The sequence below is a fragment of the Embiotoca jacksoni genome, unplaced genomic scaffold (genome assembly GCF_022577435.1).
Source record: "Embiotoca jacksoni isolate LCO1_2020_lvr unplaced genomic scaffold, fEmbJac1.0.p SCAF_3, whole genome shotgun sequence".
NCBI lineage: Eukaryota > Metazoa > Chordata > Actinopteri > Embiotocidae > Embiotoca > Embiotoca jacksoni.
This window is the reverse complement of record NW_027185381.1, coordinates 24434224-24449110: the sequence shown is the minus strand read 5'-3', so window position 1 is coordinate 24449110 and position 14887 is coordinate 24434224. Positions and strand designations below refer to the sequence as shown.

General features: G+C 41.6%; 2 protein-coding genes across 2 annotated transcripts in view; both read left to right on the top strand.

The window, feature by feature from the left end:
- The first annotated feature begins 28 nt into the window (after positions 1-28).
- Positions 29-11018, top strand: herpud1 (homocysteine-inducible, endoplasmic reticulum stress-inducible, ubiquitin-like domain member 1). The gene is made up of 8 exons (XM_069163046.1): positions 29-438; positions 2164-2241; positions 3799-3876; positions 5093-5280; positions 5845-5955; positions 6063-6434; positions 8811-8931; positions 9768-11018. The coding sequence occupies exons 1-8, from the start codon at positions 286-288 to the stop codon at positions 9939-9941; spliced, it is 1275 nt and encodes a 424-aa protein (XP_069019147.1). The 5' UTR covers positions 29-285; the 3' UTR covers positions 9942-11018.
- Positions 11019-13776: 2758 nt separating this feature from the next.
- Positions 13777-14887, top strand: part of cetp (cholesteryl ester transfer protein, plasma) — an 8563-nt gene continuing 7452 nt past the window's right edge. The window contains exon 1 of the mRNA XM_069162705.1: positions 13777-14243. Within this exon, the coding sequence (XP_069018806.1) occupies positions 14099-14243 (145 nt within the window). The 5' untranslated portion in view covers positions 13777-14098. The remainder of the gene's footprint in view (positions 14244-14887) is intronic.

Sequence of the window (14887 nt, the reverse complement as noted above, 5' to 3'; positions counted from 1 at the left end):
GCCACCGTGTGTTTGGAAACAACATTCCTCCTCTTTAAGTCCGTGTGACGCCTCTCGGTTCCCGTCGGTAACTTTCTCTTCCACCGAGCTGCTCTTCCTTTTTCTTTTTCTTTTTTTTTTTTTTTTTACGTGTCTGCTGACAAAATTGTGGATTTTTTTTTTTATTTATAATTTTTTATTTTCTTAACGAGTGGTTTTTTTTTTTTCTTCTTTCTAACGAGCAGGAAGTATCATCCTCAGCTTCGAGCTACGAAAGAGGAGTAACAACAACAAAACAAAACAAAAATGGATGTAGGAGATTCTCAACAAAGGACGATGAGTCTGGTCCTAAAAACGCCCAACCAGGCTGAGGAGGACCAAACCGTCGAAGGCGTCGGCCTGCAGTGGACCGTGAAGGACCTCAAAACGCATTTATCGACCGTCTACCCAACCAAGCCGGTGAGATGTTGACGACGAGGCTGCTGTTAGCGGAACGAGCTTCGCCCCTAATGTTGGGGAATGTTATGACCAGTTAACAGCTGTCAGCCATTTCTCTGTTATTGTCTCTCTGTGTTCACGTTAGAAAACGTGATCAGGGTTTTACTGTTTGAGGAAAAGCGTCCTAAATGGATCCCAATGATTTCCTTCTCTCAAATATATTGTCCTATTGAAAAGAGGATGTTGTGACGGTGTCCCAACAGGTGGGCTGTAAACTTAAAGGGAAGTAGTGAGAGACACTGCTGATATCTGTTATTTGTTTATTTATGTATGGATGTTGTTGTTGTTGTTGTTCATGTCCTTCATAATCCATAATATTCAATAATGAAATACATACAAAACAGTCACGACTACTCCTTGACCAGTTATTGGGACTAAAGACTTTACATTTTCACATAATTGTGAATGATTATCATTACAATATTTATATATATATAAAAAAATTAGTTGTGTGCCATAACAAATGACAATCACATAACTTTGATTAAAAACAGAGTTTTGAAGAAGCACCTAATGAGGAGGGGGGGAAAACCCCAATAAATGTGACGTAAACAAATGTCTGATTCCTCTTTTTAATAACTTGTTTCGTTCTTGACACGAAAGCCGCGTGTTGATCCTTCCGCAAACAGAAAACCGGCTGCGCCTCGTGCTATCTAAACCGTTTCTAATATCTAAAGGCGCATCCTGCTCGGGAGACGAAGTACGTGACGTACGGGTCATATCGCGTTTATTAACTCCTTTTGTTAAGTCCAGCGCCAGCAGTGAGCCTGCTTCATAATCTGAGGCCTTTACACTCCCAACGCAAGTGGAGTGCAGCTATTTGATGATTCAGACTTTCTCTAAACTCAGAGAGTCAGCCAAGTGTTAAAAATTTTAAGCAAATGTGGCTGCCAGACTTCAGCCTCCCCGAGAGGGTGCAGTGTTCCTCCGGGCTGCAGGCAGATGAGCGGAGGAGGATCTGTGCTTTGGGGAGGTGGGGAGGTGGGTGGAGGGGAGGCGGGGCGGGGTGGGGTGGGGGGAGTTGCAGGTAGAAAAATGAAAAGGCAGTCGACTGGAAAACGTCTCGGTTTCGAGTGCGAAGCCAAGTTTCACAGTAAAGTTAATGATTTCCGATCGGGTCTGTCACTTCTCTGGGAAAAATGATGGCATGCGCATCCTGCTGAGACGACAACGCTGAGTCAGCAGTTTCCAATAACACGTGGCACCTTTTTAATAAAGTATGAAAAAAATTAAGTTTTTTTTTTTTTTTTCAGAAAAGGATAACAACAAACATCCAACGCGGAGCAAAATAAAAATAAATTTAAAAAAAAAACGACAGCTACGTCTGTATATATGTGAATAAGTAGCCACGTAAACCGCCGAGAGACTATAAACGCAGTTGGATTAAAAACAACAACAACAACAACGAGAATGCAGAAACACGTTAACGCACACGACGTGCTCGACGCGACCAATTAACCAGAAATAAACAAGAAGTAAACACAGAAAAGGAATTTAGAAACGAGAACCAAAAAGAGCAAAATAAAACAAAGAGATGTTTGTTTTGTGTTTAATAAAATAAAAACTGAAAAATCACCCAAATTAAGCTGCTAAGAAAATATTTTTTTTTCATAGTTGTTTTTTTTAGAGGTTTTTTTTTTTTAATCCGGAAAGTTTGAACTAACTTGCTTTGTTTGTTTTCTGCAGGCCGTGAGCGACCAGCGGCTGATCTACGCCGGCAAACTGCTGCCCGATCATCTCTACATCAAAGATCTCTTCAGACAGGTGAAGTTTAAACACATCCATTACTTGCGAAGCTCGAAACCTCTGATGATCCCGAGCGGATATTATCACCGTTATTCTGCTTTTCTTTCACCACCGTGACAAAACGAACAAAAGGGAGCTGAAAGGGGTTTTCGCGCTTTTCTGAAGCAAGGCGGTGTAATATTTCACGTGTTTGGGTTTGTGGGTTTTGTTTTGTTTTGTTTTGTTTTGTTTTGTGTGTGTGTTTGAATCCCGGTGGAGGCTCGTGTTGCCGGAGATGAGACGCTACCAGCTGTAAGATAACGCCGATAACCAGAGTCCACAAAGAGGAGATGAAAGCACGTCCAGCTGCTGCGTTTTGAGGCCGCGAACGTTTTGTAAACCGGTCGACTTCATTTAGAAAGCGTTGACGGGCATTTTGAAAAAATACAATAATCAATGATTTTTTTTTTTTTAATCCTCGCTTAAATATAAAATATTCAGAGAAAACTAGCACGTAGCGCGTAGCGTCCCCAAACGAAGCGCCGCCTTTGCGCAATCTTCTTAACTTTTAAATCTATGAACAGATATAATAAACTCCCTCTTAATCTTAAAAACTTGCACAGACTTTTACCATCTTCTTCCCGCGAAGTAAAAAACATAACAACTTGTCAGCCACTGATTTCAAATTTGCACAATCTGGTTTTATATATTTGTAATATTCTGATGTTTTTTTTTAAGTGGATCTCGTATCGGTATATTAGTTTTTTTGTTTTTTTTTGTCTTTACCTTATTAAGGACTGCAGATAGAAATTAGCTGGTAGTTAAATCTGGTGCAGACCATCTATGTAACTGACTATAGCTCAACTTCAACGCAGTCAACCCAGTTGTATTTGCATCTTTTTTTTTGTTTGTTTATGTGCACTGATGCATGCTAGCAGATTTAACGAATGTAACCAACACAAACCAGCCCAAATGATCAACAAACAAGAAAACAAGGACGCTTACAAGTAACGACCGTGAGTGAAAAAGCTACTTCACGTGAAAAAAAAACCGTATTACTTTGCGAAGCGCATTTATTAGGAAGTGCAAAGATCGGCGATCGGGTTTTTTTTATTTTTTTTATTTCCTGAAATAACAATAGATGTGAAACAGTCCTGTAGTTTTACTTAATTTAGCAACCACATTTTTAACATGATTTGAACCAGTGAATGTGAAATAAAAATGCTCCTTTCAGACATGTGCAGTTTCACATTTATGACAGTAGAAGACTAAAATTCTGATTTTGCTGTAAAAAAAAAAAAAAAAATCAAATTTTTTTGCTAAAATCAAAGTTTCAAGTTTCAAAGGGATTTTCTGTTTACGGTTCAAAGCAAATTGTTTAAAAAAAAAAAAAAGAATGTCTACTTTGAAAATAGATGTTGTGAAATCATTCAATTTATCATTATAGAGGTCAAATATGAGGCAACTTCTCCCTGCTTTCACTTAAACTGAGACAACGTGGGCGTCAGCCCGACGTGAAGTTTGTCATCTGTTGCTTTAAAGTCACGGTTCTGTTGTTATCGCTGTGTTTTAACAAGTTTATCTCCACTTCCTCAGACCGACATCGTTCCCACGCTGCACCTGGTGTGTTCCTTCAGGAATCCACCTCGAGGACCGCTGGGAGCCCGACCCAAGGTGACGAACTCTGCTGGGAACGTTTTTATACACATCTTCTCCACAGAGTCACCAGAAAATGAAGCAAAATGGATGACGTAACTTTGTTTTTTCAAATTCTTCCACTGAAGGTGGGAAAAAAAAAAAAAAAAAAAAATTAAAACCGAGTTGAGTCCAAACGTTTTCTGGTTTCAGCCTCTCCAGTGCTCTGGTTTTGCTCCTTTTTTTTTTTTTCAAATCAAATATATTGCATGTTACATGGTTTCCTGCAGGTTTCTGGAAGGTTTAGATGCTGTGGGGGATTTTGGCTGTTTTATGGAACAAAAGATGTGATTTTAGTTTTGTTAAGAATTCAGTTTTTTTTAATTTTTCTTTGCTGAAAAAAATGCACCTCCAAAACAAAGTGACCTTTAGTAGGGGGGGGGATGACATCACTAACAAACATGTCAAATTTTCATCCAGCTGCAGTAACACATGACAGATTATTTCAACTATAGCGGCTTTTCCTTCCGGCTAGTTCAGATACTTTTGTTCATCTTAAAGTGGCCAAAAATCCCATTTAAATGTCGCTCTTTAAAACCCGGCTCATTTATTTTTCTTCGTTTGTGTCCTCAGTGCTGCCGGCTACATAAAAACCAGGTGACCTACAGTGAAACTCCTGCTGGTTTTATTTTATTTTTATTTTTTTTAAGCAAATCTGCTGGTTTCAGGCTCAGCTAAGTATTTGCATGGAAATATTAGATTTGCATGCAGTTTTGTTTCACATATCCAATTTCCTTTTGCAGCGCTTGTTTACGGAACCTCAATGGCTGTAAATATAAAATAATATTTATAAAAAATATTATAAAAATAATCTGCTTCTATAAATATTTAATGGCCCTTCTTAAGCTTTTCAATCAGAATGAACTGGTTTTGTCTCCTTAAATTCAAATCGACAAACTCAACGACAGGAGTTTTTTTTTTTTTTTTTTTTCAAAACTAAAATCAAAAGACGTTTTAGGAAAACACTACCTGTTTGATAAGAGTGAGACGGCCATCGGCTCTCAGGCAGCAGGTGGTCTCCTTCGCTTCACCTCCTCCCTCGTCACCGCGCTCCGTGGAGGGGAACCGTTCCGCTTCGGCCGTCGTCCTCCAGAGCTCGGCTTTGCAGTTTCGTGCTCAGGAGTGCAGCTGAAGATAACTCGCTGTCGGTTTCGCAACGGTCCCGAGACTCACTTCTCTTGTTTTGCTTCTGCAGACTAACAGGACAGAAGAGACGCGTCCCTCCGGCTCGGGGGCCTCGCCGGCCTCGCCGGCCTCGCCGGCCTCGCCGGCCCCCGACGCCCCCGAGCTGAGGCAGAGGAGGCCGACCTCTTCGTCTTCAGCCGCCGCTCCGGCACACGCGCAGACTCCATCAGAAACTCCCACATGGCCCGCTGCTGCAATGTAAGCTACAATAAAAAAAAATTTAAAAAAATAAAAAATGTACATGTATGTTTAAGCATATTTCAAATCGGATTTAAAACGTGTATCTGTGTCCCGATTTTACACTCTTTAAAAGCTATTAAAAATATTCATTAACAAGGCTCTGAAACGGTTAACATGCAAACTGTAGACGACCCAATCACATCACGTTTTTCAGTCAAACTTAATGCATTAATTATCTGGATTTGAGCGACATTCGCCTTTTCAAAAGGCTGCGAGAGCGAGTGAAGAATAATGTACAACTCCGTTTGCGAAAAAGTTGGGACGCAAGTTGTGTAAAATGTAAATTAAAAACAAAATGCGTTGATTTGCAAATCGCATAAACCCATATTTAATTGTATATCGACCAAAGAGAACGTCTGAAAACACTGCCATCGTTAATTAGATATTAATCTTCGAAGAGCATTATGGTTTCGGGCCGTGTATGTTTGATTTGTCCAAATATGGTCACTTCAGGAAGAGGTCACGGTTGGTGGCCGCTTGGTTCAAAATGTTAAAGATGGATTGATAATGTCTTCCCTGCAGGACCGAGGCTCCTCCGATCACCCCTCCGGCCTTCCCCACCTTCTCCCTGTACAGCCCTCAGCAGCTGCTGTGGCTCCAGCACGTCTACGCCAGACAATATTATATGCAATAGTGAGTTTTAAATCACCCGCTAAAATAATCGATCCTCCAATTTATTTATTTTTTTTTTCCCTGACTCGCTTGATTTTATTTTAAATTTGTTTTTCCCCAACCGACAGCCACGCAGCTCTGGCCGCAGCCGGCACCGTCCCCTCCACGCCGGCTCCCACCGTCGGCCAGTACCCGCCCGTCCCCGCCCACCAGGTGCCCGTCCCGGCCCCCTTAGCCAATCAGAACCCCATCGACAACCTGCCGGCCAACCAGAACCCGGCGCAGGACGGCGCTTTCATCGACCCCGGCGAGGCCAACCAGAACATGCGGATGAACGCGCAGGGCGGGCCCGTCATGGAGGACGAGGAGGACGTGGAGCGCGACTGGCTCGACTGGCTCTACTCCGCCGCCCGGTTCGGCGTGCTGCTCATGATCGTGTACTTCAACTCCAACCTGAGTCGCTTCCTGCTGGTGATGAGCACCCTCCTCCTCATGTACCTGTGAGTTCACTCCGTTTTTCTTTTCCCGCTTTGAAGCCGCAACACTCGACTCGCCTCGTTAATCATTAAAAAAAAAAACACACACAAAAAAACCACCTGGGTCTGAAATGAGGCCTTTTTTTTTTTTTTTTTTTGCTGTTTCCTGAAGCATGTGGAAATGTCATCATAAAATCACCGGGAATAGTTGCACGTCCGGTATAGCTGATGTGTCCTTTTAAAACCTGTTAGAGCAGAGTTCATAGAAGAAATAAAGCTGTATTTTTAACATGTTCATATATCAAATCTGGTGTTTGGTTGAGAATAAGAGCGATCTTTTACGTCGTAGTCGTTAGAGGGAAGTGACAAAACATCGGTGAACATTGACATCATTGTTTTCTTTTTCTAAAATCTTTTTTATTGATTTTTATTTATTTATTTTACCAATAGTTTTGAACCAAAAACACAAAACCACCGTCGACGAAACATTCATTCACGTGTTTGTTTTTTTTGACGTAGTTGAACTGTGACCAACTGCTACCGATGACAACAATTACGAGATATAACAAAACAAAAGGCAAAAAAAAAAAAAAAAAAGGCAAAATAAATTTTAAATATAATAATAATAGACAAAATAAGGGTTTTACTACACAATAGGTCACTTATTCAGCAAATTTTCAAACAAATGTGTGGAGTTTAACAAACCCATACTATTTTGACTGACTCTGAACTGCATCCAAAAAAATGAAAGTGGCTTTTCAGAAGAAGCCGTTCTTTCTTCGGCTTCGGGCACAAAACTGCTGAACGATCGTTTTAACGTCGGCGATTTTAATGTGTCGGGTTTTGAGCCGTCACGCGCCACCTCGAGCTCATGGAAAAATCGCGACGGCTTTTCTTCCCGGACTAAACAATTGGTCGGTTGATCAAGAATAATATTCACAAAACTGAAGAAGAATTAGCTGCGGCCCCGAAACGTGTGTGTGTGTGTGTGTGTGTGTGTGTGTGTGTGTGTGTGTGTGTGTGTGTGTGTGTGTGTGTGAGAGAGAAACGAGAGGCCGTGCAGTTCGATCGTAAAGTCAGAGGTGGAAAAGAGGAAGAGGAAGAGGAAATGAAACTGCAACGTGGATTTATGGTGTTGGAGAAGATGCCGTATGTCTGACTGGTTTGTTGTGTCGAGGCAAAAATGAAAAGCAGGCGGCGCGAAATAGCAAATGATATTTTCACCATGCAGTAGACAAAACATATGATATTTAACACGGATAGAAAGGAAATCTATGGAATCATGAGGCTTTAACTCGGATACTTCCTCACAGAATAATAAGAACCGCAGAGAGTTTACGTCGGAGTACGTTTATTAACCTTTAAAATCTGTCTGCAACTTTTTTTTTTTTTATTTATTTTTTTTTTTATGCCGTTCATTTAAAACCTAAAAAGAGCAGTCAGGATTATTTCATGCGTTACCACGGTTACAGGTTTTATCCTTGTCTATGGTTGAAGTTGATGGAAAAGACGCGCGACTCTCCTCAGTAAATCCAGCTAATTTTACCTCGATGCCAAACTCCATTTGAAAAACGGTCGCTTTAAGGTTTTTGTTCGTTTTTAAGAAAGAAACTCTGGACACCGAACATCTTTTACGACCGAATATAAAAGTTTAGAGGTATACACACACGCACACACACACACGCATACACACACGTATACACACACGTATACACACTCACAGGCAAACACGACTGATTACCGAGCAGCAGCAGTTTGGACGGTTGCTGTTTCGACGCGAGTTCTGCTTCTGCTTACTCCCCCTCCGACTCGTGAACGTAAACAGGACATTTCATCACCGCTTCAACACGTCCGACGAATTTTTGTTTGTGAAACGTAACAATAATAAAAAAAAATTTTTTTTAAAACGGATCATGCAAAGAAATCGACTCTAAATGACGGATGCTGATCGGCTTTATGACGTGGTAATATGTTGACGTCGTGCCTCGTCTTTAACGCAAATCTGATCTTTTGTTTTTGTTCTGGTCGTGAATGATTTGGTCATATTTTGTATAAAGTCATGCTGTTGAGCCGGATTACTGCCTGTTGGAAAGCTGGCACGAACCAACTTGGTCCTCTGGCGACCCCTAGTGTCCGGCTGCGATTTATGTTTTAAGGTGACAACAGCACCAGCAAACTGCAGAGTTTGAAAAGACTAAATCTAGATTTGACTCGTTTTACTTTGACGTATATTTCAAATGTAAGTATTTGCCTCGGGAGGGCTTTTGTTTATATCCGTTGTGGTCATTTTAAAAACCTCCCACACAGCTTGGAGCGAGCTCACGAGACTTTTATTTTTTATTTTTTATTTTATTTTTACTCTATAACGTGTATTTCCTCTCTCGGTTTCCTCGTCCACAGACACACCGTTGGCTGGTTTCCCTTCAGAAGGCGAGTGGCTGTCCAAGGACCCAACCACCAGCCGCCCCCTGAGGTCCAGCACAACCAGCAGAACGAGAACCGGGACCCAAACTTGAATCCAGTGAGTGTTTTTTCTGTATAGTTTATAGTTTCTGTGGGGGTTTTCACTGCAGCTAAAACGTTCTGCTCCTCTGTGGAAACATGGCTTGACGTAGGGAGAACTTAAAATGTGGCTTTTGTGCGGTATGACACGGTAATAATGTCATTAATCATAGAAGAAGAAAAGTAAATTGAATTTTCTTTGATCATTTTATTTTATAGACATTTGAAAAAAATTATGGAATCTGTATATGCATCATTTTTCCCAATGATTGAAAGGGTTGGAGGTGAGGCTCCATGTGCTGTCTATGGTGAACTATTTACATTTTTACAATCTCTAAAAACCTCTCTGTGGATTTTGGTCCGTTACACCGACGAGCTCAGAATTAGTTTTAATAGTTTGTGTTTTTTGAGAATCTGGATCATTGAAAACGGTTTATTTTTTTAAATAAATGAGACATGCAGAATAAAGTGATTTCAATAAAGTTGAGTTTTTAGTTTTGTTTTTTTTACCTGACACAACCATGAGGGTTAGTTTCAGGGACCGTCGGAAATTTGAATTCCCGACAATCATTTTTTTTATTTTTACTTTTACAGTTAAATTACAGATAATAGATCAATTACAGATTTATTTTGTATTTTTTTGGAAGCAGGTTTGTGGGGTTCAGAGGGTTGTTTTGATTTTATGAACTGGGCTTTTTTTTTTAAACATGATGTCGTGTGTTCGGCTTCAGTCTGGAACTGGCTCATGGATGTTAAAATGTACCAGGAAACCTCTAATCTTGTTACAGAACATACAAATGAATATGGGTTGAACTTCGCCGACGACCGCTTCTATAAATCCGTCTCTCCTTTCAGGCCGACGAGCTGGCCGACCGACCGAGGGACGAACCCGAAGGATCGGAGGCGCCGCCGCCGCCGGCGGTTTTAGTGCCTCCTCACAGGGTGTCGGCCATGTGGACGGCCTGGGTCTTCTTCAAAACCTTCTTCTCCTCCCTCATACCCGAGGGTCCTCAAGGTATGGCCAACTGAGCGCCCGGGACGGACGACTGTTAGAGACTGTTGTTTTTATTTTCGATTTTTCCGTGATCTCTTGGAACGGCAGAGACGTTGCGTAACGACGACCTCCCCGCCCCCCCCCGACAGAGTCTCGGACCCGCGGATGCCGCGAGCTCCCGTTGTGCCATCGACCTTTTCTTTTTTTTTTTTTTTTTTTTTTTGAGAAAACTGAAAAACACCAGCAAAAAATTAAAGAAGCTCTTCGATTTCCAAACGACGGAAACAAAAGGACGCAAAGGACTGAAAAAAAATAATCATTAAATCTCCAGCAGGATCCCAGACACCAAGTACCTTCTGGTTTTTTTGTTTTTTTGTTTTTTTACTTCACCCTTAATGTTGTTTTTTTTTTAATGCCTCGTAAGACGTGGATGGTTTTCTTATCCGTGAAGCAACAGCAGGTGGCAGCTGAGGGTAAAAAAAAAAGTAATCTGACACTGTTGGACTGTTGCTTGTGTTCCTCTTCCTGCGAGGAGGTTCATGTACAAACGCCCTCCGATTCCCTTTGGATTTAAAATCAGTTTTTATACTTTCTTTCTCTCTCTCACACCTGGTTTCTTACGGCTCCCTGAATCTGTAATTTGCGTTTGATTAGAGATGTTGTCGGTTTCAGACTGTGGAAGCAAAGAAAGGACAAAAGGATTTGACTCTTGAGATCAGCTGAGTAACTTAATTGTGAAAAACCTGAAAGTCAACCACCAACATTTTTTTTTTTTTTTTGGTTTGTTTTAAAATCTTTTGCCGTTTCCAGTCGGTGATTTTTAAAAACTTTATTTTGATTTCTGTTTGTTGTTATTTTAAGAATCACAAAGTGCTCACAATATTTAAAAAAAACATAATTAAATTTAAATAAAGAAATGAAGAGGTTCAAATTTATCAGGCAAAACAAGACGACAAAATAAAAGATGTGGTTCTGATTTTATTTTAATTCATTTGACCTTTTATTTTGAAGTAGTGGAGTAGAAACTGATTGGAGCTTCAGTTCATAAATAAAACCGGACAAGCAGAAAGAAATCCAAATTCACACATTTAAAAATAAAACTTTACATCACACATCGACTTTTCTTCTGTTTTAGGTGAGTTTTCCTTTTTTAAAATTTTTTTTATTATTATTGCGCAACGATTGTGACCAAATACACTTCTCTGCCAAATCAAACTGTCAAATAGTGACAGAGTAGTCCAAAGTAAATGAATCATGTTTTGTAAATATATATTGTATGTACACAAAGCACTTTACAACATGTATCTTATGCAAACTTCTTAACGTATAGAGGAGTTGTGATTTATTATTATTATTTTTATTAAGATAATGCCTTGAAGGTACCAAATTACCATTTGTTTTGTTTTTTTGTCGTTTTTGCAGAGACGGAACGGAGTTTAAATTTCAGGTCAAGTCTAAAATCGAAGTGAATTATTTATCATCTCGGAAACTATCTGTAGAATATGTAATCGATCAAGGCGAGCTTACGTCTCGGCTGGCTTCTTTTGTTTTCATTTTTATTGGTTTTTATATTCAGTTTGATTCCAGGTCTTAAAACAACGTGTGGTTTAATGAAGCTACGCAACATCGTTCGGAGGCACACAAAAAAAATGACAATAACTTTTGGTTATCTGGTCACTTTTGAATTCTGATGTTGGATTATTTGATTCCTGATCTGATGTTTGGAGATTATTAACGGCATGATCTTTTTCTTTTCTTTTTAAAAAAAAAAAAAAAAAAATCTATAACGGGGAATAAATGGGTTTTAGTATCTTTAAAATGTGAAAAATGGGTTAAATGGGCACCTTTTTAGTAAAGAGGTGAAAGGTCACCGGTCCATTTTACATACTGCATTAACCCCTGATTCCCCCTTTGAGGGGGAACATTTTAATTCTTAATGTCCTTCTTTTGAGAACGGCCCATCGGGGGACGCTGTACAGTGACGTGTTGAGGAGAATTTGCAATAATGGATGCAATAAACGTTCTTAACTAAAAAAAAAAAAAAAAAAAAAAAAAAAAGTTTCCTGTGTGTGTGTGTGTGTGTGTGTGTGTGTGTGTGTGTGTGTGTGAGAACTGTTTGTGCTTATTTTATATTTTTTTAGTACAAGGAGTCCAACCAGAGTTTGTTTACGAGATAATATCCCGTTTCACCCGTGACTCTGCAGCCGTACGCTACGCTACTTGTACGAGTTCATCGCAAATTCTGGCGCGATTGTGATGTCGTGATCCAAAGTGTTCGACGGATTCGGGGCGATTCGAAAGTTTTGCTGTTTCGTACCGTAGTCGACGGGCATCATCACGTCAGAAGCGTTTATCCGTTTGAGTGGCCGTGAACACAGAAGGATTCTTTCAAAAGGATTCACCGCATGTGAGGGTGGATTAGAAAGAGTTACAGAAGTCATGGAAAAAGACTCAGCACACATATTCATGAATTCTTTCTTTCTTTCTTTCTTTCTTTCTTTCTTTCTTTCTTTCTTTCTTTCTTTCTTCTCTCTCTCTCTCTCCCTCCCTTCTTCCCTCCCTCCCTTCCTTCCTTGCTCCCTTCTTCCCTCCCTACCTTCCTTCTTGCTCCCTTCCTTCTTCCCTCCCTCCCTTCCTTCCTCCCTCCCTTCCTTCCTCCCTCCCACCCTCCTTCCCTTTCTCCCTTCCTTCCTCCCTCCCTTCCTTCCTTCCTTCCTCCCTCCCTCCCTCCCTTCTTCCCTCCCTCCCTTCCTTCCTTGCTCCCTTCTTCCCTCCCTACCTTCCTTCTTGCTCCCTTCCTTCTTCCCTCCCTCCCTTCCTTCCTCCCTCCCTTCCTTCCTTCCTCCCTCCCACCCTCCTTCCCTTTCTCCCTTCCTTCCTTCCTTCCTCCCTCCCTCCCTCCCTTCTTCCCTCCCTCCCTTCCTTCCTTGCTCCCTTCTTCCCTCCCTACCTTCCTTCTTGCTCCCTTCTTTCTTCCCTCCCTCCCTCCCTTCCTCCCTCCCTTCCTTCCTTCCTCCCTCCCACCCTCCTTCCCTTGCTCCCTTCTTCCCTCCCTTCCTTCCTTCCTCCCTCCCACCCTCCTTCCCTCCCTTCCTCCCTCCCACCCTCCTTCCCTTTCTCCCCCCCCTCTCCTCCCTTCCTCCACTACATACGAGGGTGGATTTGAAGGAGTTACACGTGTTTTGTTGAGGAGTGGTCCAGATTTCTCCGTGAACGTGAACTTGAGGGCACGCGTCAAATTTAGGCGTTAAACTGTTTTGAGGTGACGTTTCGAGTTTCCGGCGGGCGAAAACGTCGCCGTCCAAAACCCGAAAAAAAAAGGTGCGTCGGGTGGGTTTTCTTTGACATGTCGTCGTGCGCTGTGAATTCGTCCCTGTGGGTTCACCACAAGAGGAAGAGGTGATCAATAAAGTCAACACAAAGAGGCCCTAACTCAATCAGTGGGCCCCTTTCGTTGTTATCTGCCGTCTCTCTTTCTGTGTCCGAATGTACCTTCCCTCCACTCCCCTCTTTCCTTCTGAAATTTAGGCCAAACCGAAGTCGTTCACCTGGGAGATCTGGAGCAGAACAAATCCTCTCATTGGCATCGGGGGAGAGAGGGGATGGGATGGGAGGGGGGGATGAATAGTTACAGTCAGCTCCTGTATCTCGTTTCACCGCCGGCGTCTTACTTGTTGAATCGGTCTTCGTCAGGAGAACGTTGCACCCGAATGTTCCTCAACCTGTCGAGAGGAACAAAAGGAAAAGCTGGTAAAACGCTTTGGACACGATTGTTGATTTTTTTTTTTTGGGGTGGGGGTGTATTACTTTAAAGGAGTCTTCGTGGGGTACGTATACCACAAAGTATCGCGCTTTTTTTTTTTTTTTTTTTAATCGTTTACCCGTTTAAAAAAAAGAAAAACAAAAAAAAAGGGTTTGTTGTTTTGTCTTTACTTCTAAACCGTTAAAGATTTTGTCGCGCTCGCGTCACGGAGGAGGCGGCTGTACTTTGACCAGTTTACTTTCCAACAAGTGTTAATCACACTTGTTTGACCGTCTGTGATTGGATGAAGGACGGGGGTTTCTTTTACCAGATAGCTACCGTACACAGAGATACCTGCCGAACCGCAAACAGTCCGCAGGGTTGAAATAAAAAAAACAACAACCCCGCGGCTGACTCTCGGAGAGGTGAAACGTCCCCCGGTGCGCCATCATGCCTCGCCACGTTGTCCCGCTGCTGCTGCTGCTGCTGTTCCTGTCCGCGTTCGGGACGTCCCGCGGCTGCCTGCAGGACCCCGCTTCAGCCTACAGAGTCACCGGAATCGTGTGCCGACTCACCTACCCCGCCGCTGTCGTGTGTGAGTCTGGATGGGTTTTTTTGTTTTTCGTTCACGAGTCGAATCCGTCAATTTTCAGAGATGACTCGGCAGTTGTTTTTTTTTCTAACAGTAAACTCTTTAACCCTCCCGTTGTCCTCGGGTCAAAATGACCCGCAGCTGTGTTCAACCAAGTTCTGTTTTATTTTCTTTTTTTTGGGGGGGGGGGGGGGATCATTGGTGACGAGGAGGCTGTGAGGGTTTCTTTAAAGAATGATGACCGATGATCCCAAAAAAATATAAAAATATAGAAATAAAATAGAACTCGGTTGAACACAGCTGCGGGTCATTTTGACCCGAGGACAACAGGAGGGTTAAGTACTCAAGTATTGTACAATTTTCAAAGTACTCGAGTAGTTTCATTTGATGCTACTTTATAGTCCCACGATATTTTACAGTAAATATTGTACCTTCTACGTCACCTTCATTTATTTGACAGCTACTTGAAATGATTCACTGACCCACAAAGCTCAGCCCAAATTAGGTCAAAGTTCAACAAATTTCTTGCCAAAAACTTGGCGTAACACGTCCGGTAATGAAATTTATTTATGCAAAAATATGAATAAAACAATCAGATTTTAATTTTATTATTATTATCATTTATGAGCCTCCAGAAGTCATGAAAA